General features: G+C 36.0%; 1 protein-coding gene across 3 annotated transcripts in view; it reads right to left on the bottom strand.

Moving 5' to 3' along the window:
• Window positions 1–55: 55 nt before the first annotated feature.
• Window positions 56–23,367, bottom strand: part of TLK1 (tousled like kinase 1) — a 68,879-nt gene continuing 45,567 nt past the window's right edge. For all 3 annotated transcript variants that reach the window (XM_032692538.1, XM_032692536.1, XM_032692537.1), the window contains exons 12-21: window positions 17,046–17,112; window positions 13,228–13,325; window positions 10,082–10,163; window positions 9,714–9,805; window positions 9,538–9,627; window positions 8,855–9,024; window positions 7,596–7,731; window positions 5,111–5,222; window positions 4,708–4,815; window positions 56–1,809 (exon numbers count right to left, since the gene is read on the bottom strand). In XM_032692538.1, the coding sequence (XP_032548429.1) occupies window positions 1,633–1,809; window positions 4,708–4,815; window positions 5,111–5,222; window positions 7,596–7,731; window positions 8,855–9,024; window positions 9,538–9,627; window positions 9,714–9,805; window positions 10,082–10,163; window positions 13,228–13,325; window positions 17,046–17,112 (1,132 nt within the window). In that variant the 3' untranslated portion in view covers window positions 56–1,632. The remainder of the gene's footprint in view (window positions 1,810–4,707; window positions 4,816–5,110; window positions 5,223–7,595; window positions 7,732–8,854; window positions 9,025–9,537; window positions 9,628–9,713; window positions 9,806–10,081; window positions 10,164–13,227; window positions 13,326–17,045; window positions 17,113–23,367) is intronic.

The following is a 23,367-nucleotide window of genomic DNA, read 5'->3' as shown; positions in this document are numbered from 1 at the left end:
TGATACAGTTATGTGATTTGCCCTCTGTTGAAATGTAAAAACACACCATGAAAACTTTGAAATTTCAACTGCCATTGTTTATTACTGTTTTGGCTACATTCTCTACAATTTCAGCAGCATCTTAAAGAGACAGTTAACGTTTCTTTATATACAATGAAAACAAAATGGCTTGCAACATCAGAAACAAGAGCAACAGTTTAACTGTACAATACTAAATGAAAACCTGTGGTAATACAGCCTCCTCTTCCTGCAACATGGACAAAATTACATATAGGTATTCAGCATCAAGAATGGGATAGTAAAAAGAATAGTGAACAGGAGAGAGATACACTGTTCTGAAAAATAAGTTTCTACCATACAAGGCAGTTAGAAAATGTTTCACATTTTAAAATATCTGTACAAGCCACAAGAAACATTTCCTTGTTGATAGGAACTTCCAGAAATAGAGAATAACCATGAGCAACTTCTACATCTAGTATCAATGCGCTCTGCAGGTTGAGAACGCAATAAACTGAGTTAAAGAACTGTACTGTATATTGCCAACACAGATCTGTTTGACACGCCTTGATTGTTAACAGATTGCCTACTCTCAATCTCTCTGACACGTACAGTTGACTTGCACCTTAAGGAGGTCATTTGATTCTTTTGTAAAGTAAAAGCAACATCATTTAGCAGCAATTAAAAGCGCCTTGAGGGAGACTTAAAAAAAATACAATATCCAATTAGAAAAAGCCATACTTTAAACATTTGTACAGGAATAAGTTGCTGAAATTTAACTGAAAATGTGACATCTGTACAACAATTTACAATAGAGCTAGAAGGGAATTTATCATTATTCCTGCATAGAACATTATACATGACCTGTTTGCATTTGGTTTCATACTGTTGCTTGCTTTTATTAGAAGCCTGGAAGGTTTCACAAGTTTTGATACCACAGCAAGTGTAGTATTTTTAGAAAACTGAATGGATTTCAAAATTAGCAATCTATTTGAGAAGTAAGTACCAGGAATTTCATATCAGCCTTCCAATCTAAATTCATGAAACACCACCACATTTTTGGAGGTACAAGCCTGAGTTGCCAAATAAAATACTCTACTTTTAACTGAGAAATCTGATACAGAACATCTTTCACCGTCTCACACTCCTTACTTTGGTTTCAAAAGATCAATGTCTTGGAAAGATGGCAGTTCATTTAGTTAATAACCAGGCACGAAATTTTTCCTGTGTTTTCAAATTTACTCACTACTCTTTTAGATTTAAATAATGAAAAACTACCCTTCATGTTAGAACTTTCCAGTATCCACCAAATGTATTTTAAGTATTAAAAAGATTATTTACAATGTTCCCCAGAAAAAAACTAAAAACCTTTTCTTCAGTCTTAAACACAGTATACCTGCTAGTTGTAACAGGAAGTGTCATCCTTCAATGTTTAACGGTGTTTCTCAGAAGGGTACATTTATTCACAGTCCATGATCCATTCCAATCATACAAATGACACTATGTAGGAGGACTTCAGTCTGAAAACACAGTTATCAAACTTGTCCTGTGTAAAAACACTCAAATGCTTTCAAGCTCAAGTCTGCATCAGGAAACTACACAAAGGTATCATCCCATTCCTCGGCTGGAGAAACTTCAGTACGAAATAATGCTTGAAGTAGGTGGTGTAGGGGATGCTGCTAGCCCAGTCATGTGCAAGTTTCCTGAAGAATTCGATCTCCTCATGTGAGGGAGAAGATAAGGATCATTAGCCAGCTGGTGGACATCAAATCTATCCTCTTTTCGGTATGCTAAACAGCGTCTAATAAAGGCCTAGAAATGAAATGTAAAAAGTTACACCAGCATTCTAAATACTTACCTCTGCTTTCAGGCAAATATGCAAGTCCTTCTGGATAAACTAGTTTTTAAACAAATCCTTGTTATTAAGTCATTCAGTTCAAATGACATTTTACTGCTAAGCCCAATGAAAAAATGGAACATCATGGCAGAATGAAAAAACATCAGTAAATTAATTGGTTTAAAAGAATCACATTTAAAATATATATTTCCATGTTTAGGAACTACATTTACAAGTAAATGTGCACCTCACCCAATTAGAATTTTGCATGTGTTATGCCTGAACAGCCTAGTAAAAACCAAGAGCAAGTGTCAGAGGAATAAAAAAGTAGACCTTTAACTTTCTCCAATGAGCTTCTAAAACCATTGAGCTGAGTGGTGAAAAGTAGAGAGATTATGCAAGGACAGAATCTCAACACTTCAGTTGACTTTTGAAAACACAGGCATTTCCACATGTGCCATAATGCAGTATAGCAAAAATGAAGAATATTTAAGAAACCACTACCTTGCTGAAACTCTCTTCCCAGGAAAAACTCAATCTCACCTGCTTAGAATCACCTAATCAATTGAAAAACTCTGTAGCTAACTTCAGGACTGTTCTTGAGTCACACTGTTATCCTACATTTAGGTCCATGCAGTGTATGCCAATCATTCTGTGCTGAAAGTTTCTGTCCAGTCTTATGTCTAGCACACACAGAACATTTGGTCTCCTGAGAGCTTGGGCTTCAACATTTAATGATAGAAAATCCTTATTATTGCTACAGAACTGATTAGAACATTATTACTTAATTTAGAACTTAATTTAAAAGAATTACATATCTCTTTGATAAATCTGTTCAGCTCTTTGTTCTTTGCTCCAATTAAAAAATGGAGATTAAAGGAAAAAAGAAGTGATAAAAGTTCCAAAGAATCCTGCTAGAATTTCATTTACATATCCAGCATGAAAAAGGTACAAAATAAAAATTGTGCACATCTGTTAATATATATTCACATGTTCTTGAACATTATAAATTTTAAGCAAATTCTTCACAATAAATCCTTCATAACAAATGAACTATTAAGACTTATTTGCAAGATCCTCAGAGTAACAGTTTGCGTCTATAATGTTTTTAAGATACTTAATGATTTTGTGGCATTGTAGACATACTAATGATAAGCAAAGGAGACCACTGCACAAAACAGGAAAAGGCGAGGAGGATCAAAGGACAGTTGCAATCTGAAAACTGAATCCTTTCAGGTTCCATATTTACTTCATCGCCATGTTTTCCAAATCAGAATTTCAGTTTACAAGGTGTTCTTTTCCAACTGCCAGGCCTATAAATCTAAAACCAATTTGGATTCTACACAGTCATCATAAATGGCCTGCATGTGCAAGTTAGTCTGAAATTGTTTTATAGCATTTCCACCAGAGAATAATTTCGCCCTCTCTTAAAGCAATTATGGCAATGTTAATATGAGACAAGAAGACCAGAAGTTTATTTTAGTCTTTCCAACAAACAGAGCATGAAATACACAGAGAATGCAAAAAGTTGCCACTTCTCAATGTTGAACTGCCTACTCTTTCCTGACATCCTCTGTATAAAAACTATTACTGACAAAAAAATGCAAAGTTAAAAGACAGGGATATAAACTGTTAACATGTAATGTTATCAATTACATGATGCATATTTGTCAACTGCAATTGAGGGAAACAGGTTTTCCAAATGGGGGTGAAAAAACAAAAACAGCAAACAAAAACCTCAACCAAAAATAAAAACCCAGTAATAACTGCAATTCTTCAACCAATTTTTCATAAGCTTAACTGCAACTCTCTCACTAATACTACTTTTAGAAAATATAACCAATAGAAATATACCACAAGTTGTAACAGCAGGTTTATGTACCCCAAAGACTTATTTTCTTGGGAAGTTACAGCCTCTAGTAATAGGTTTTCTTTCCTTTTAATCTTTAGAAGCTGAATCTTAACATTCCTAATTTTTTTGCAGCTTGTGTCCCAAATCTAAGTATGTTTAATTAGTTGCTGAAACTTGAACAGGCATTTGACTGTCTTGGCTTTTTTTTTTTTCAAAGAGCACATCTTCTGCATCTGGTCATGAATACATCTTTCAAAAATAAGGAGAGTTTTTACAAACAAGTAACACACAGGTAACATTTTCTTCCACACTCACAGAATTGGATTTGTATTATGGATGCTCACAGCAGTTTGGGAAACCACTTTAATCTGTTTCTGAATAGCTAGTTTGTGTTGAGGAGTTTGATACTACTAAGACTTTTAAATGAAGGCCATCTACACCTTTGTGGCAGATCAACTAGTATGGCAGTTTTATTTCCTGAATCAGTATCACAATGCCTTCTAGATTCTTAAGATTAAGAATTCATGTTTCCAAACTTGGCTTTGAATTAATACACACATACTATGACCTTTCAACAGGACAAGTGTTAGCAGTCATATGCTCCAGGTACTTGGCAGTCAAATAGTTCTTCAAGCCAATAAGGCTACAGAGAATAACACTCACTATTTTCAGAAAGAGCTTGTTAGTATCAGCAGAAGTATTTCACAAGAACTTCTAGTGAGACAGCCTGAATGAGACACAGAAGGTCCTCTGGGTAAAAGCAAAGCAGACAATTTTTGAGGTGGCCTACTTTAAAACCACTTGCATATTTTTGGAATATATATATAGTCTTGCTTTGAAGTACATGGTTTTGAAAAGTCCCAGAATAAGCTTGCTTAAATAAAAATATCAAAATACTAGCTCTCTTATGTTTTTCTACATATTTAGTTACTATGTCTGACAAAATTCTTGGGTTAACAGCAATTTTACAGCTGAATCCTTTAAGATTAACGTTTTACTCAGAGATGATATTAAAAGTTACCTTGGCTTCATTGCTTACAACAGGTTTGACAGGGAATTGAACTTCTGTGGCTTTTAATATTGTATTTTCTTGTAAAATATCTTGCTGTGATTGATTGTGGCCAAATGGCTGAAAAATAAGCACATGATTTTCTTCATGAGAATTATCCAACTACTTTGATTTTGTAAGTATTTATGCCATAGTAAGTTGTTGCAGTGTTAATACAAACTGCTAACCATTCTGCAAATAAAAAAGTTGCAGGCAAGATTTTCTAGTTTCTTGTGCATTCTTATCAATGCACACCGCCAAAAAGTAACACAAGTAATTTTCCATGGAAATTCATGTTGTTACGACTGTAATTCACAGTCTACTGAAAACAGGCATTTACACTAAAACTCTTTAGATTTCCAAACATTTTCCTTACCTTTCTACCATAAAGGCATTGGAAAAAGATTACTCCGACTGACCATACATCAACCTTATTAGAAATCTTTGGTGGCTCTTTGCCAACTACAAAACACTCTGGAGGCAAGTACCTGGAAAACAAAACATGCATCTCAGTGTCTTTAAGTATGGCATCACTAGAACATGTTCGATTATCAAACTGTACAGACACCTCAGGTACACATCTCTGATCTTCTGACAACTCTACAGTTGCCTTATGATCTGCATTCCAACACCTTGCACACCCATCAAAACTGACATTACAGGGTTTTGTACAGTCAGTCAAACAGAGGGTCTCTTTCACACAAGCACAAATACAAGCATTTTTTTTACCTAAATTGCCAACTATCACTTTGTTTTTAATTGGGACTCCAGTTTAAATATGAACTTTCTCAATCTATCAAGGCAAGGAAAGATGAGAGCCAAACAGGGCATTTTACAGCAAGGCCTGGTTAGGAATCAAAGATAATGCAGATATGGCTTAAAGACTCTTTACATAAGTTTTCAGTAAAAACGATGATGTTACCCAGAGGGGTATATGATAGACAAAGGTGATTGCTATTTCCAGCCCTATGACCTGTAGGAATACTCAGAGAACTGAAAGCTGAGGAAGTTCCTGTGCCAATCCTGAATTAGAAAAGAACTGATGAAGCGGAACTTCCTTTAAAAAGCAAACAAAACTTTCGAAATGTATCAATTTTAATGAAGTATTATTGACCGTAATATCTAAAATTGAAAAAGGCATAAAAACTATTAGAGCAAGTCAGACCAGGCATTCTTTCATCAACAACATGAAAGACTTAAAAAAGAAATTCTGAAGAAATATTTGTAGAAATGGAAATAAGGAGAAAAATGAGTTAAGAAAGCAACAATTTTGAACAGTATCAAACACTCTCTTCTGGAATACTTGTCTACAATTCTGATTACAAAAACCAAGAAAAGTGAGCTTAAAGTGATACAAGTGCAAAGAAGGTTACCAAAATGATCTGAAGAACGGAGAGCCTATAGCTTGGGGGGGGGGGGAGAAGTGAAGGCTATAAAAACACCAAGGAGCAACTACTGGGAAGAGAAACTACTTGAGGGAGGACAGTGTTGGCACAGGAACAAACAAGCATAAACTGGCCACAAATAAACACAGTCTGTAAATTAGAGGATTAGGTTTCTAATGATCAGAGAACTGAGGTTACAGAAGACACTTCAAATCAGATTACTGGGGACAAAACACTAACTAAATTTAATACAAATGTCTGTAAGTTTACAAAAGAGATTATGTGACCTAACTGCCTGGAAAGGCAGGTAACTAGACACAGTGAGTGAAGAAATCCCTTCCAGATCTATGCTGCTGACAGTTTGTGCAATGTACTCTGAACAGACTCATTCCCCATCTCAAACTCACTCCAAGTATTTTCCTCCTCAATGATGACTTAGGGCTCAGAGAAAGTATGATTTAGAAATGCAGATTCATCGTGAACCTATAATGGTTACAAATCTTTTTTACTCTTAGTTTACAGCGCTACTAGTGCCTGTGGCATTCTAGATTCAAATCCAAAGGCCAATTTTTTTTACATACTTTCCTACAGTAAAAAAACCCTTAAGGATAAGGCAAAAACTTTATTACATGCAACTTCTGAATACGGGAAAAGTTGCAAAGCAAATGGGAATGACACTGGTTTCTCTATTTAGTTAGGTTTCAGCTCCTGACTGATCTTACTACAGGCACACTGAGGAGAGAAAAAGCAAATGAATTGACAAGTAACAACTTGGCCAATACAGACTTTCTAATCCACCTGACACGGCTACCATGTACCCAGGTTCAAAGGGCTACTGTGCCATGAAGAAACTGCATCTTCAGAGAGCAAATTCTAAAAACAGATTTTCTGTAAGCAATGAAATGCCTATTGCCATTTCTGTTCTTGGGCAGCTCTAGAACTTCAGTGTTTTGGACAAGCACCCAAATGCACACAAAAACCAAATCACAGCTGCTGAGCTGTCATTAACCTTTAGGATGGAAGAGTGAATACTCTTTTGTCCTAAGGGCATTATCTATTGGTAATCCCTGGTCTACGATTTCCAAGTACTAAGCACCCACACTTAATCATCATAGCTCTGTCAAATGTCTTCAACCACCAGCAGCCAACAATTAAACACCTGCTTCTTTAGAGGAAGCCATGTTTCTAAATCACAGTGATCATCTCCACGCTTCTATATACACACAGACACACCACATACACATATATAAAAAAAAATACACAACACACACTCAGACTCTCTTATCTTACTTATTATGTTACTCTTCTAACATTTGGGAATATCAGCATTAACAGTACTGCACAAACCCCTTTCTTTGTCATCCATGTTAATATTTTTAGTCCTAGTTCTCTCATCAAATTGGCTTTATAAGAGAGCATTTACAAAATCTGAACCATTAGCCAAAGTCTAAAAAGCAAAATCAAACCAGGCCTCACCAGTAAGTTCCTGCTCCCTGTGAAGTTAAATCCATTCCATCCACCCCATAGCTATCATCATCCATTATTTTGGACAGGCCAAAATCAGTAATTTTTATTTCTCCACATGCTGTTCCATCTACAAGAAGGATATTACCTATTCAGGGGGAAAAAAAGAAAAATTACCTCAAAACAGCTAAAGAATGCTTTATTTTCAAAACCAGGTTCAATTTTTAAGAACATCTAACTTGATGAGGGTTGACAACTTTACATCATCTTTATATCCTCAAGTCTAGAGTAACTTGACTATAAAACGTTTCAATGCAGTTTCAGGAACTCTCTGGGTTATCATGATCTGAAATGGCACTCTCAGCTGGGAGCTGGTTGGTCAGCAAAGAAACACAAAAATATAGTGATGAGACACCAAAATGCAGCATTATACCAGTTACCATGAAGTTTCACTCTTTTTCTGCCAGAACGAATCCTACACTACGTTTCAGGGCTTGCACATGCCACAGAATTGTGGCAAGAAATTGCTGTGATACTACAAATCTTACTCCATGTTTTAAAGTTGTACAATAATTTCTTGATATAACAGTTATTTGAAGAAACTAAGAATACATTCTGTACAATTCCATAAGACAAGAGAAACTTGTATGAACAATTTATTATACAGCACTAAGCAAACAACCTGGCACTAAGAGTTACTTTACAAACCCTACACTTGGAAGTGCAGCAGACTAAAGCACATGAAGAATACAAGCATGATTCATGCAAGGTGGTAAAACAAAGGCCATGGAATCAAGATAGAATACATTGTTTATAACAATGTTTATTATTCATTGTAAAGAAAACCTTCTGTAAAGTCCTCTTTCGGAGTGCTTATGCTGGGATGCTGAAAGTGACTGATTACCTATTTCAATCCTTCACAAGTTAAGAAAAACATATAGGAAAAATTATTTACATATCAGCATTGAGTCAACTAACGATCTTATCTGTTTATACTGCTAAGTACCAATGCATGTATCTATTACCTATATGATTTTTTTCCTAAAAATTCAAATCAAAATAATGCAAAGTAGAAAAGTTATAACAATCACTTTCCACAGAAAAGGCAGATCACTCTGACAATGAAACTAGAAAGAAAAGTACACACTTTTTTCCATTGTTTACAATAACCCTGACACACAAGACAATTTTGTTTTTTTGAGGCATGAATTACAAACAAAATAAAGGATAAAAAATAAATTACATTTTCAATCGTAACATTTCTCACTTACCTGGTTTAAGATCATAGTGTATAATAGGGGGCTTGATCTCATTGAGATACCGTAGTGCATTTACTATTTGCATTACAATGGACCTAGCTTCTTTCTCTGACATCAACTTATGTTGCTTGAGATAGAAATCCAAGTCATTGCCTTCACAGTATTCTAACACCGTGCAAAACCTAGAGCAGAATTCAGAGAGACAAAATTAAATAACGTATCACACTGCATAATTAGAAACAGACATGACAACCTAGTTTCATACTGACAAGTTTAAGAATGGTTGCCTGAATATTAAACTATATGAATTAAATTGTTCATAGAACATGGTGTAACTATTAGTTTATGAAAACTGACATAAATCAGAACATTCGTACTCACTAAAAGAGCAAACGCACCCATGTTGGTGAGAGGTTAAGTTAAAAAAACCCCTCTATTTTTAGTAGACACATTTCTCCAAAGAAAACCACCCTAATTATCCCTGAAGATGTGACACATTTCATGCAAAGAGGTGCAGGACAGTCACCAGGGGCTACACTTAGGCCAGTAATGCTCTTGATGTCGTTTAGTCTTGGAAACTAGCCTAAGATATGGCAGCCTTTCGAAGCTGCCCTGCAGCAGCTCTTGCTCTGCCCAAAACCATTACACCACCACATGTTCCTTGCACCTTAAAATCCTGGCTAAGTTTTACTTACGTATCTGTATCCAAGGAGAAGTAGTCATACAGTTTAACTATTCGGGGATGATCCAGTTCTTTGTGTATTCTATACTCTCTGCAGGCATGTCTAAAAGAAGATGGATACATTAACCTTCCACAATCAATAAAATGCTATTAAGCTTAACATATGAAGCGTAAGTCATTAATATTTACTTGTGGTAGTTTTCTTTCTTTTCATCCCTCCAGCTTTTGTTAAGCTGGTGAATCTTCACAGCAGCATATCTTTGTTCATAAAGATCAAAAGCCTAAAAAAGAAACACACAATTATGGGAAAGTTATAATGAAAGGTGATAAAAGCAACATCCAATAAAGAGAGGGAAAAAGCTGGCATGTAATTCACGAGTCTATTGACAAGTCTATTGTAATGACACCTACACTCCACAGGTTAATCGAAGTTTGCTCAACCAGTGTTTAAAGAGTACACCACATTACAATCCTACTTATTTAAATCCCTTTCCATCCCCCGAAAATTAAATGTACATGGTTCAAACACCAGATTTATCAGGCTCAACAAACTCTACCTTGTATACTTCACTGAAGCCACCTCGGCCAAGTAAATGGAGTAACAAATACCGTTCATTCAATGTGGGGTGATCTTTAAATCTTGAAAGAAAAAAAAAATTGTTTTATTCTATTTAAGGTACACAAAGAGAATACACAATGTAAATCTTTTAGTATTATTTATCAAATAGAATTTTCTTTTTACAAGCTACATATAATATGCTAAGCAACATTACACCATGTGAAACCCTATGGTACAACTATACAACATGATGAATTTCAGTACCTTTTGACTATTTAGTGTACAAATGCTATCACAACACTGTCATCGAAACATGTTAAGAAAAGCATGCTTAAATTTAAACATGTGATACAAGGGGTCTCTTTTTGTTGTGCCAATTTTTAGAGAAGTCTCACACTTCACTCTTCTAGAATAGTCAAGAAGGATATTCTTCCAGTTACACACAAAACATGACCAGGCCTGTTCCTCTCTCTTTTTCACAAAATAAGATTTTATATAACACTAAGAAGTTAAATCAGAAACAGTGATACAGGGGAAAACACACCAAAAGACTGAATATCTGCTCACATTCTAAGCAAAAGCAAAAAGAAAACACTCCTTCCAAACACAAAATGATGCTGCAGGACAGAGTAAAAGGACCATACTCTCTTTCCTGAAATATGCAGAAGACAAAATATATCCTCCCATCCGATCAGGGCAAAGAGAGGTGAATACTCATCACATTTTTAGTACAATAATGAGACAACTATACTCATGAATCTAAGGGAAGCTGCCAGTTACATTCCATAGAAAATTTTAAGAAGGGGTTTAAGGCTAGTCTGTCAACAGGTCATCCCATCCTTCCATATTCCCTACAGTTTTGGAGGTATGGTCACAGGTAGTCAAGTATTTGAGGGTTGACACATATTCTTGCTTACTGTGCCCCTTTTAGATGTAAAGTTTTCCTTTTCATTCACTATGAAGATACATACTTCAATGCTAAAAATTTTTTAAAAACCCATTAACAGTTACTAACACATTCAGTGTAGAAGAGAGAACAAATTTTGAGGTAGCATCATTAGGCAACTGATGTCATGTGACCAGTAGTCCAACTCTTTAAAATCACACAACAAATTTAGATTCATATATTCTTGGTCCTTCTATTACCCATGTGCCTCTAGTAGGGCCAATCTTGTGAATCTTACCACTTTCCCTCTCCACTGCTGCTTTTGTTACTCTGTGTGGCTCTCCATGGCTAAGAACCTGCACCCCAACATCACATGGGCTCCAAACACAGACAAGGAAGCCCTAACCTGCACTCTCAACTTGTCCTGTTACCCCAGTACAGTTGCAGACATACAGGTTTACCCATATGTAGATGGATTTGCTGCTGGAATAAGAAAAACAGGTTTAGCTTTACACCACAGCTGGAAGCTGAGAACTCAGCAGGATTTGAGCCAGAACCTTACAGTTGCTTTGCCTCAGAACCCTCTCCCTTACCAAACAGCCAGATTGCCAAGACATGTCAGGAAAGACAGCAGGGGCAACACACCTAAATTACTTCTCCATTGCTTCTCTCTTCTATGGGATGACTGGGAACTGTGGCTTGGCCACTTTGTAAATACTTCTCTAAACTCCCACAAAACCATGAAAACACAGTTTAAAGCTTTTTGTTCTGGACCATAAAATGTGTCAACATTGACTACAGACAGTGAGAGTGAGCAGTGAAGCCGCAGTATCCTGCTTGTCCACCTCCTGTAACTGTTTTCAACTGCGACTGTAATTTGGACATTATTTCCCCCACACAGGCAATATTTACACAGTCAAAGCCCATCATTTTTCTGTGCCATTTATTACCTATTGTTGAAGGATCCTTTTTAAAAAAAAAAATCCCTGCTTCTAATGCAAACATTGAAGATTTAAAAAAAGTTGTCATTTAACCTGCTTGTTTACTTGTTGTAGGACACTTACTTTAAAAAGATTCTGCCATCAATGTGTAAGTATCAACACCCATGACTTTTCATATCCAAAACACAACACTAGTTTAGATACAAATCAGCACTTAAGTCAAACAGTAACAAAAAATTTCTGCATTACTGAAGGGTAGGTACAGGGACCATCAGAACAGTTGAGCAAAATTTCACATCTAGTTCTTTTAGTGTTTTAGTGTATACATAATTCTATTGTGTCTAAAAAGTAAAAAATAAAATCCGGAAGGCTTAAGGCTACTGTTTCATTTACATTTCCTAGTGCAGAAGGCAAGAAGTCCAGTCCCATCGTGTCCTTCCCCCTGGCTCATTCCACCCTTGCACTGCCCTCTCTCCCCATGGTAGCATAAACATTTCTGCAGCTGGGGCAGAGAACTAGACCAAGCAATTGATCCAGGGTTAAAATTAATTCAGAAAAATATTGACCACAGGAGCTGGTTTTAACTTGGATCAATTTCCAGTATCTGTTCAGTAAAGAAATACCATCGAAAGCACAGAAAAAGGGCTAAGTAGGCAGGGAGAGGCAGAATCAGTTCCTTTTAAACAACAGTGCCAGCTGAAAGTGTGGGTGAAAATGAAGTGTTAGTGTCTGTATGCATCATCATGGAAAACAGACTTAATTTTTTAAGTTACATAATTATTACTTTCAAATCTACACAGTAATAGTTAATATTAAATAACAATTTAACTTTATGATACACTGCTATTCAAGGTGAAGTAGAGTAACATTTAAAGTAATATGGCTTTTTCCTGCTACGTACCTGTACCTAGTAGGAATAAAATTACAGTGCCATAAAACCAAAACTAATTTTAACTGCTGCACAAAATCGCAGCAAACTTCCCTGCCATTTTCTTGCATTATTGTCAGCTAAGTGAATTGCACTAGGATCTCTTACAAGTATTTTTTTACCCTAGTAATATGGTGTAGCAAGTTTTAGCTCTCCACTATAAGCTGTGTATATATATATATGTTATTTCTTGCATATTCAACAAAACCAATAATAATTTTACCGAATTATAAGTAATTCTAATTTTTTAAGTTTCAATTAAATTGCTGTTTAAAATATGTACATAAACACAGAGAACAAAAAAAAATTATGAACAAGTCTTCTCTGTAAAGTGTAATTTTAGAGCATTATTTTAAAAACAGACATGCAAAATTCAGACAGTATCTTACTGTGAATTATCTTCATTATTTATTCTTTTCAGTTCTCTTATGTGAAGATTCCTAACTCTTTCCAAACGTTCAAGTTCTGCTTGTATTTCAGCTTCCTCCTGCAAATGAAAAGAAGGAAATATAAAAGCTCATTTACTCCCCATTTGAAAAGAGTATTTTTACCCCTGCATCAATACTAGTGGTGATGAAGGAACATTACATCACAAAACCCTGCCGAACTAGAAGAAAGCATTGCTTTTCTCTTAAAGCTAGAAAAATTCAGAAAGATAAGGCAAAAGCCTGTTTCAAGAAACCCTTCTGTTCATGAACCCACAGGTAATGAGATGTTCACAGTTTTGTTCTGCACTGTAGGGATGCTATCTGAAATAAGAGGCAGCTGGGTTTTGTACCTCAGCCAAGGAGATAAATTATCTGGGAAGCGGTCTGAAATTGATGTCCAAAAAAGAAAAAAATGAGATATGTGCAGTTACAGATTTTGTACAAACCAACATACTAAGAAAAGACATTTAAAATATTTTGAGGTTGAAGTTCAAATCAACGAAAAGAAGAAAAGAGTACATCATTACAGCAGAAATCTTCTTAAGGTGCTGCTACAAGACAGGAAAACCAATCTAATTTAAAAAGATTTTCCCATTTGTATCTTATTAAAATAACAAATGCAGAATGTGTGTTGCCTAAGATTTAAGTGCGATTTCAAAAGAAGCATATCAGATAGGAGGCACATTCCCTAACTAATTTCAGCACTTAATTTTATCTCATCTTTATGCTACATATCAGAGAACAACAAAATAATTTTTTATTCAGGTTCTCTAAAAAAGAAAAGAATTCATGATGCCTAATTTGTGGAAATCTATGTATCTATACTCAAACTGAAAAATATACTTCATTGAAAGACACTGTAGTTACTATAGATTTCAGAGTCAGTGCCCCTAGAACTTGAAAGTCTGAAGAAAGGGGAGACAAAATTCATTCGTATCAGAAAGCTTGTAATTATGGAATTATTCTATCTGAAAAGGAAAAAAAAGGCCTGGCATCTGATACATATTTTTTTTAGTAGCAGTGCCCCTCATCATCTCTTGTGATTTTGGCACAATCTCTTGCACAGCCACATGGTAAATCAAACCAGAATACTGATCAATCTTTTCTTTAAAAGAAAAAAAAAAAAAAGGAGGAAAGAAAAATAGAAAAAAGACACTACCATCACAAAAAAATACATATTTTCTCTTTGAAAGAAGCTAGATCAGTTCTCCAACAGAATTTACTGTGTGACTGTACGACTTGGTGGTGCTGGTAAAAGCAACAGGGCAACAAGTCATAGCACTAGGGGATGGAGGCAGAAGTCAGCAGGGTAGAGAGAAAATGGCATAAAGCTAGTATTTTCAAACATTGTATATCATAAACTCATACTCTGAAACAACAACTGCATTTGATAATTTAAACCACACATTAAATGACCACATATCCAATGAGTTGAGGAGTCCAAACTAGATGATTTCAGTGGATATCCTGAAACCCTCCCCACAAACCATGGAAAAAACTCTCATCCAAAAACAAGACATGAGATGAATCTTCATTCAGAAAATGAAATTAAATTCCTAATAATTTAAAAGCTGGACTAAGTAGTTCTAATCTGCTATCAGATCTGGGTGGACCATTTGTTCTTCCTAAAATATGATGTCAAGAATTAGGGTTTTTTTCCTGTTTATACGACATTATACTCTTCTTTTTATATTTAGATGCTTCCCTGCAGTTCTGTGTTAAATATCCTGAAATGACAGGCAGTTCCTCATAACCCAGTAGTCCTTCATAAAGAATTCTAGTCCTTCTCCCCACAACAATGGCCACACACTTATACACACACAATTGTCTATGTTCTTCCCAAAGGCTGACAAAAAAAAAAAATCCATCAGTTATGCCTCTTTTGGACTTTTTTGTTCATATATTATGCTATTCAGTGGTTCTCAAAATGTGGTTCATAGGCCAATGTTAGTCCAAAGAGAACTGGCTGGTTGCATTGTTTCCAGCTGTTATTTAGGACACTCAGGCTATGAATACCTTTAAGCAAGAATGAACCAGCTTAGCTGCCTCAGGTCACTGCTATATAAAAGGAAGTGAGAAAACAAGAGCCTCTCTCCAGGACCAAAGCCACTAGCTGGAAAAGAATTTCCTGGGTAGCAGAAGGAAAAGAAAACTGGTGGTAGCAGCATGTACAGGGCACCAAAAATAAGAGCACCAGGAAAGCATCTGGAGAATGAAAAGGAAGAGGAGCAGAGAGCAAAACAGCATATGCTGAGGGAAGGAAGGAAAAAACTTAACTAGCAAAGAAGCACCAGGAAAGAAAAGCAGCCACGTAAAAAGAAGGTAATAAAATTGTTTTCCTTAGTTAATGACAAAATCTGTATCACACATAAGAATTAAGATGCAAGAAAGTATTTTTATTATTATTTTCAGATATACTCAAACATAATTAGCTAAGAAGTAAAATAGTTTCCCCTCCGGCATTCAGTCAAGGAATTTTCTTCTTATGTAAAGTACTCCAGAACTGATGCTCAAGGTGAAACTGAAATTCCAGAATTAAACAACTATGTAACAGCTTCCTTCATCTATCACTTCAAATTTCCATTAGACTTCAAAAAATTAAAGCATGGGAAAAAACCTATAGAATTTCCTAACAGAATTTCATGTGAAGCTGGTACTACTCCTAAAGCATTAACAATGACAAACCATGAGGGCAGTCTACTTCACTAGTGCCAACAAGTTACATGCAGATTCCCTACTGCAGATTCAAGTATTTTCTTGCCATATTCTTTAAAAACAGTAACAGCATTCTCACAGGACCCAGTTCAGTTTACTAGAGTAGGATTTATAGGAGGTGTCTTGTACATTTGATGAGAACAGGCCCAAAACAGACTCTTGCAACATTTCAAGGGGAAAAACACTATGACCTGTCTTGACTGAACAACTCAAGTACTATGCAGCACATACAGGTACTTTTCTTTCACTCTTGTTGAGGCATTTCTGTCTGCTTCAACTGTCATTCCTCTTTACAAATTACTCCTCAAAGGCTTTGCTTGAATGAGCAATAGTTTGTTCATATCATAATTATCTCACTACACAGATTTATTAGAATGATGGGCTTCAAGAAAAGTTTTTTTTCAAAAGTCAAATACTGGAGTAAAATATCTGACTGCAAAAATAATTTAAGATACAGAGAAAAGATTTTCTGTAAAAGTAGGAAAATTATATTCTCTTGTGATAGGTAATATGCTAACTGAAACAACTGAAGTGGATATTGCAAATGATGAAAACATTACATTCATTCAAAAATACAATGCTTCATAAATTGAATGTTTTTAAAAGTCAAAAAACTAACACAAAATCTCCATATATCAAACTTCGCTGACTCCTCTTCCTTAGCTCTGAAACAAGAGCTCAGGAAGTAGGAAGGGAAGAGCAGTATTGGTGGTGTCATCACTGTTACCACTGCTTTAAGGATTTAAGGAATCAGTACAGTGTTACACTGTAGATGTAGACTCACTTCTCTACCCTCCTCTCACTTCTACCCTCCTCTCACTTCTACCCTCCTCTCACTTCTACCCTCCTCTCACTTCTACCCTCCTCTCACTTCTACCCTCCTTCTTTTTGTCTGGCAAGTTGCATAAACAAAAAGAAAAAGAAAACTAAAATCCCTATTAGGCATAAAGCTGTACAGCAATTGTAGTATTAGAGTTTCTGATCAGACAGCTCTCAACAAGCCCTCTCCTTATTCTGGTAGTCCTGGTTTTTATGGTTTTGGTCATGATCAAAAAAACCCATACCTTTTTGAGATGTCCTAATCGAAGTTTGAAAATTTCTTCCTGTTCATGATACTCGGCTAGAGTCAAACTGAAAAACAAAATAATCATGTAATTAAAGCTTTTATATGGTGGCAAACAAAACAATAGCATTCTTACTTAAATACTACGGTATATACAGTATCTTATATTATTTAGTACCACAATACTAGAAGTACATTTTTTAATCATCTGAACATCTTGGTTTGTAATTTCAGGGCCAAAACATACTTACAGAATGCCTCTCTGTTTGGTATTCTAGAATATTAATTGCCTCTCCCACTGCATCTGTTCTCTCAGATAGCCTGTAAGATTACCTAGGTGCATCCTGAATAATATCAGTGGTCCCTCACTGCCCATAGACTCATCCAGGAGGACATGAAGTCAGTTATCATGCAGGGGATCTAAACTGTTCATAAAGATTAGTAACTAAGAAGCCTGCAAACTGACTGCAGGTAGGATCCATCAAATGAACAAAAAAGACACGGAAGACAAACGACCAAAGAAAAGAAACCAAAGAGACTTAAGTTCCAGCTTAGAAACCATCCACACATGAGAAAGAAAAACAGGGGATGGGGAAGGAGAAAGAGGTATGGCCTCCTTGAAAGGGTTCACACAAATCCCTACACACAAATTAAAATTAAACTTTTTATTGCTTTGCCTATATTTAATATTTTTTGCATGATACAAAGCTAAAAGTAACAGTATAATATATTCTCACAAAGTCTATATTTCGTTGAGTTCAATTACCAACTGGAAAGATAATTACCCAAGGTGCTTAGAAGGCTAGAGATGCTGTTCATATTGCAAGTCTAAGGACTAGAATGTCTTAAGATTATCACCAGTAGTTTCCCCAGAGGTAAACAAATGCTAACTTCAATAAAATTCACAGAAATCTAATAGACTATAAGACTTCTTCCTCCCTTTTAAACTTGAAGTTCACCATAGTTTTCAGAATTCTAACTCCTGTATTTACTGGGTCTCAAAAGTTGTTAATAAAGGAGTGCATCTTATTAGAATAAAAACTGGTGGTCTTGAAGCTTTCACAGAGCCCTTCCCATTCCTGATATTATAAATACTGAATTTTGCTGCCCATTTTCTGATTTGACCAAGATAGAAGACTGATTCAACCAAGTATCAGTAAAATTACTGGGTTCTTTTTTGACCACAACATCTGTATTTTCAAGAAACTAGAAACATCTTCACAAGACTGCATTTATTTCATCAACCTTCTGGTCTGTAATGTATAGAAAACACTCAGATCAGGCGACAAAAGCACCCATCATCACATCCTGTCAGAATCCAAGAAGGAAGCCATACTTTCTTTTACAAAGCATCATACAAAGTTACCCTGGTTTTTTTTTTTCCTACTGGGAATCAAAGCAGTCTTGTATTCCAGTTAATAGACATTCCCAAACACTCTGAAGGCAACAGTGTGAGGAAATTTACCTCTCCAAGAAAGGTAAAAGGTCTCTTAGTACCAGATTTTGGTACCTATAATCTATGTTCTTTTTATAGCAAATTAAACTAAATGTGAAATGGGGTGTCTCAACAGCTAGGAAAGCTGGCAATGCATTTTCTGTGTAGTCCAAGCAACAGCAAGAAACCTAAGAAAGAAATGCTCTAATTCCTGCTTTAATACACTTGCTAGAACTATCCAAGAGAGCAACAAGCCCATGCTAGACAACTTACAGCAATATCCCTGACACCTTTTCAATACTTCTGTTAAAACAGTAAACTACTCTAACATGGATTAAGTTCTCAATTAAGAAAGACAAAGGATCAATGTCAATGTGTACAAAGTTGAATACTGTTCTTTCCAGATTATTGTCTGCAGTATAAATTACAGGTTTGTGCACAGTTTGTCTTTCTCAGGAAAAAGTGTATGCATTTAGGTGACTTAGCAAAGCTGAGCCACAGGTAAAACACACTGGAAAGGTAAAGTTTATTACACAACTTACCAGAATTTTCAATGAACACTGAGAGCCCTAAAACCATAGATCCCCTTAAAAACTAATGCAACACAGAAAATAATGTTCCTATTTATAAAACCTCAGATATTCACACAGTTATGATAAAGTGCCTAGACAGCTCTTGCTTTTCAAAAAGTTCTGAAACAGCCCTCTTGAGCACAGAGCACAAGTTAGAGGTCATACTGAAAACATTAAGATTCAAAGTCACCCTTTTCATGTTTCTATGCTATATCCCAATAAATGACTGTTTTCCATTTTTCTATTTCCTTACAAATCTAACTCTATTAGAGGCACAGCATGATTCACAGCAATCTGCAACTGTCATTACTGACCACCACATTTTGGAGGAAGGCATATAAAAACACTGAACTGTACACAGACATAGTCACTTTTGATTTCGTTCATTTAGTTATGAAAAACAAAACTTTATTCCCTCATATTCAGAAACATTTACTGTTTTTTTAGTTTATTATTATTTTTATCTATAAAGATACTGTAGTTTATATTAAAATAGCACACAACAAATAGCAGTAAAGCAATGAAAGTGTGTATGTTGTGTTTTCTGGCTAGAGGTTACCAGCCCACTGTACAGTCTGAAAACATCCTAGCAACAAGAGACTGCTTCCCATCAGTCCACCACTTTCTACCTGCATCCACTCACCACACCTTTTGCAGGACGGTGGCATGCCGGGGACACGTTCTGAAAGCAGAATCAAAGAAACATGGAATGGTCTGGTTTGGAAGGGATCCTCTAGTTCCAACCGCCATGTCATGGGCAGTGATGCCACCTACTAGATCAAGCTGCTCAGGCCCCATCCAAGTCACCTACAACACACCATCATTTCCCTCAGAAGGCACTGCTCCTCCCTCACCTGAGACACATGGGTCTCATCAGATGAGGAGGAGAAAGGCTGAGGAGCACAGGGGAGGGATGTCAACCAGAAACAGTTGCTGCTGCTGTTGCCATCTTAAGTTGGACAGTCAGGCCTGAGGCTAATCTGAGGAGCACTGGGGAAGGGAAGCTCGGAAGAGGTTGCATGGATTAATGTGGCAACAATCTGGTCCTGACCATGTATTTTTTCTGCTCGAAATTACTGTGCAATAAATGTTGTATTTTAACTGTCAGTAGCCAAATAAACTCTAAAACACATGCAATGAATTCCTGAAATTCCCAAAAACGCACTGGACATACTCTGTGTAGTATAATTTTCCTGTGATGCGTAGGGCCATGATGTGCCACTTTTCCTTGTTACTGGAAGAAAGTGAACCACTTTCCTGGCCTGAAAGGCTTGATTATCACCAATTCAAACTTTTTTTTTTTCAAATTAGCAAAGATTTTAACACAATATGCATGGGTAGACATAAGTAGTCTTCTTTTCACTTTTTCCTCACAAGTTCAGACGAAACCTTCTTCTATGAGCAAAACACTCTTACTAGTGGGTACAGACAAGACAAAAAACCAAATTGGCTAAGCATTCCTTGGTTTTCACGATAATCAACCCTGGTACATTTACAAGCATCTCTTCTCCTAGTTGGAATATCATCCTGGATACATGGGTACAGCAGAATGCAGCCATGCTCCCAAACAGTCATATACACATCCAATACAAGTTTTTGGCCTCAATTTCTGAAGCTCTTTTTTTCTGGTCCAATGTTATTCTCGCTCTAGTTCCCCAAGTTTCTACAAGGATGAACAAATACTGACCAAGTCAAAACCTTTCACGATGTCTTTTCACGCATTGTTTCCATGTTTGCCTTAGAAAGAAACTGCCCCAGGAAAGGAGCTGTCTTTACTTGTCCAGTAAAGCCCAGACACATTGTTGGCACTTCAGTCTGAAAAAGTTTCTGAAAATATTTTTATTTGTTCTATACAGAACAGAATGCTCCCTCTAAATGATGCATTTGTTCAGTTACAGTAACAAACTCTGCCAGCTCTCTCTGTTCTCCTATTCCGAATTGCATGCAGGGACAAGGATGCATGCAGGCTACCACTGAGGAACTGGGAAGATTGGAAGAGGTGACTGGGAAGTGAATACAACTGAAACAGCTGATGCTGCAGAGGAAGGACTAGCATTATAATCTCAAAGACTCACCTCTCATGTCTCCAAAGGATTTGGAATAGTTTTCAAACAAGATTTTTTCCAGGGCTAAGGAGGCAACCTCTATTTCAAATAAATGTTTTTTCTTTAAATAGATTTCAATTTATTCTTTTCATATAAGACTAATAAAATTACTTTGCTCAGTAGAAAACTTTCAAAATTGAAACTACTTTTTAGTTTTGGCTTAGGCCACAAAAGGGGAAAAAATTATGGAAAACCAGGACAGTGTTTAGACTCATCTGTTGCATGTTACTTAAAACACCAACCCACACTCACAAGATACTGGCAAGATGGTCACTTTTATACCAGTAACTTGGCTTTTATATGTGCATCAGAGACTAGGAATGCCTCAGGCAACACCTCCAGTCTGTTTCAAAATAGTTGACACCTGTTTTCAGAAAAAGCTTCAATACTACTGATTGTTACAAAGCCATAAATCATTTTGTCAATACCAGAAGCTGGAGACATTTTCTAAAGCAAACACTGTAGTGGTAATGACACCTGTTGGTAACAACCTCTAGCAAGTCGTTTGTATGTTTAAAATAGACCTGTCTGATCACTTGCATATATGTTGTACTGATTTAATACTGGTTTAGTTCATTAATCTCAAGCAGCTCTGCATTTCCTCATGCTTCATATAAACAGAACCTCTTCCATTTGGCTATACCAATTAAGATGAAGTAATGATAAGCACAAAGTGATAAGCACAATGTAACAGGAGAGAATCACGTACAGCAGATGACAAATTTACTCTAAAATGGAAGTGCACAATTAATGTTTTGCCAAGACACTCAAAACATTTAATTCTGTACTGAGAAGCAGAGAGGAGTCAATACATAATATTAGTACACAAAGTTATAACAAATCCCAAATTCAAACATTAAAAAACCCTTTCAAGGAAAGGCCTAAGAGCATAATGTGGCTAAATGATTCTGTGATTCCAAGATGTATTACAGATCTTCTCAAAGGTCTGAAACAAAATTTATAAGCTTATCATACAGGTAAGTAAATCTGATATCTGGATTATATAATGATCAAATTAGGATACTTAAAAGGCGCAACAGTTTTGATTTAATAACTGCTTACGCTTATGCTACTATTGGATAAAAAAGGGCAATTTTGATTGTTCTCTTGGCAATTCCATAACCAGCATGCATTTTCATGTGCCACTTAACATGCAACGGGTTAAGCCAAATGAAATGAAAATTTGAAGAGTCTTTAGTAAATTGGAAATGATTTAACACTGTGTAACACCACAAAATATTCTGAAGTTTATTATCAGGAATTCATCTTGTCCTAAACATCTCTTCTGTATTTTTTCCCAAATTTATATTTTATCACCTCTCAAAGCAGCAATAAGATTATGGGAATTTAACTGGCCAAAAGCTGGCAAATAAGGAGTTGTGTAATTTTTCAGGTCTTTCCCATTACTTAAATGTTACTTCTAATAACAGGAGGGATTACATTCAAACTAACATGACAGTAATATTTACCGTACTATTCAGAAGCATTAATTATGGTCTAAGAAGAAATACAGGCATTAAGCACTACTAAAGAATCACACTGAGCAATGGCCCTTCAGCTCTCTGCCAAAACACAGGACTAACACTAACCAAGACTTGCTTACATTGCCAGCCTTACTACTGCATTTTCATATTTTTGTCACAGCAAAACAACTTCACAATGTGAAATTTAAGAATGATGCATTATGCAAAACACATGCAGCTGTCTTCAACCCGATGGTCCAAACGTATCTATTTTGCAGATCTAACCGGAATAATTTATAGACCCTCCAACCTTGGAGATATGAATTACTACCTCCACAAGTAAAGGTGACAGGTGACCACACATGGCTTACTTCTGCAGAGTAACACAGATTAATTTGTTAGTCTTTTTAATCCTAGTTACTTACTTTTTATTTAAAAATAAACTAGGAACAGATACACTGTCAGCTGCAGCCTCTTAGCATCAGGGCAATAACAAGTACCTTCAAGCAGCAACTTCATAAAATATTAAAATTAAATGTCAAGAACACACCTCTGTGTCTTGAATTATACTACTTCTGCCTGCAGGAAAAAAATATCCCTTGAAAAAAGAGAGTTCTCTAATAGCTCTCAATTTTTATGTTTCAATGACAAAACATTTCAACACTGTCAATATGTGAAATGGGATCAGTAACTTCTGACAGCTGGTCTCACGATCTAGCATTCAGAAGGTGTTTTTTCCATATGTTTT

The sequence above is a fragment of the Chiroxiphia lanceolata genome, chromosome 7 (genome assembly GCF_009829145.1).
Source record: "Chiroxiphia lanceolata isolate bChiLan1 chromosome 7, bChiLan1.pri, whole genome shotgun sequence".
NCBI lineage: Eukaryota > Metazoa > Chordata > Aves > Passeriformes > Pipridae > Chiroxiphia > Chiroxiphia lanceolata.
This window is presented reverse-complemented; position numbering and strand designations above follow the sequence as displayed.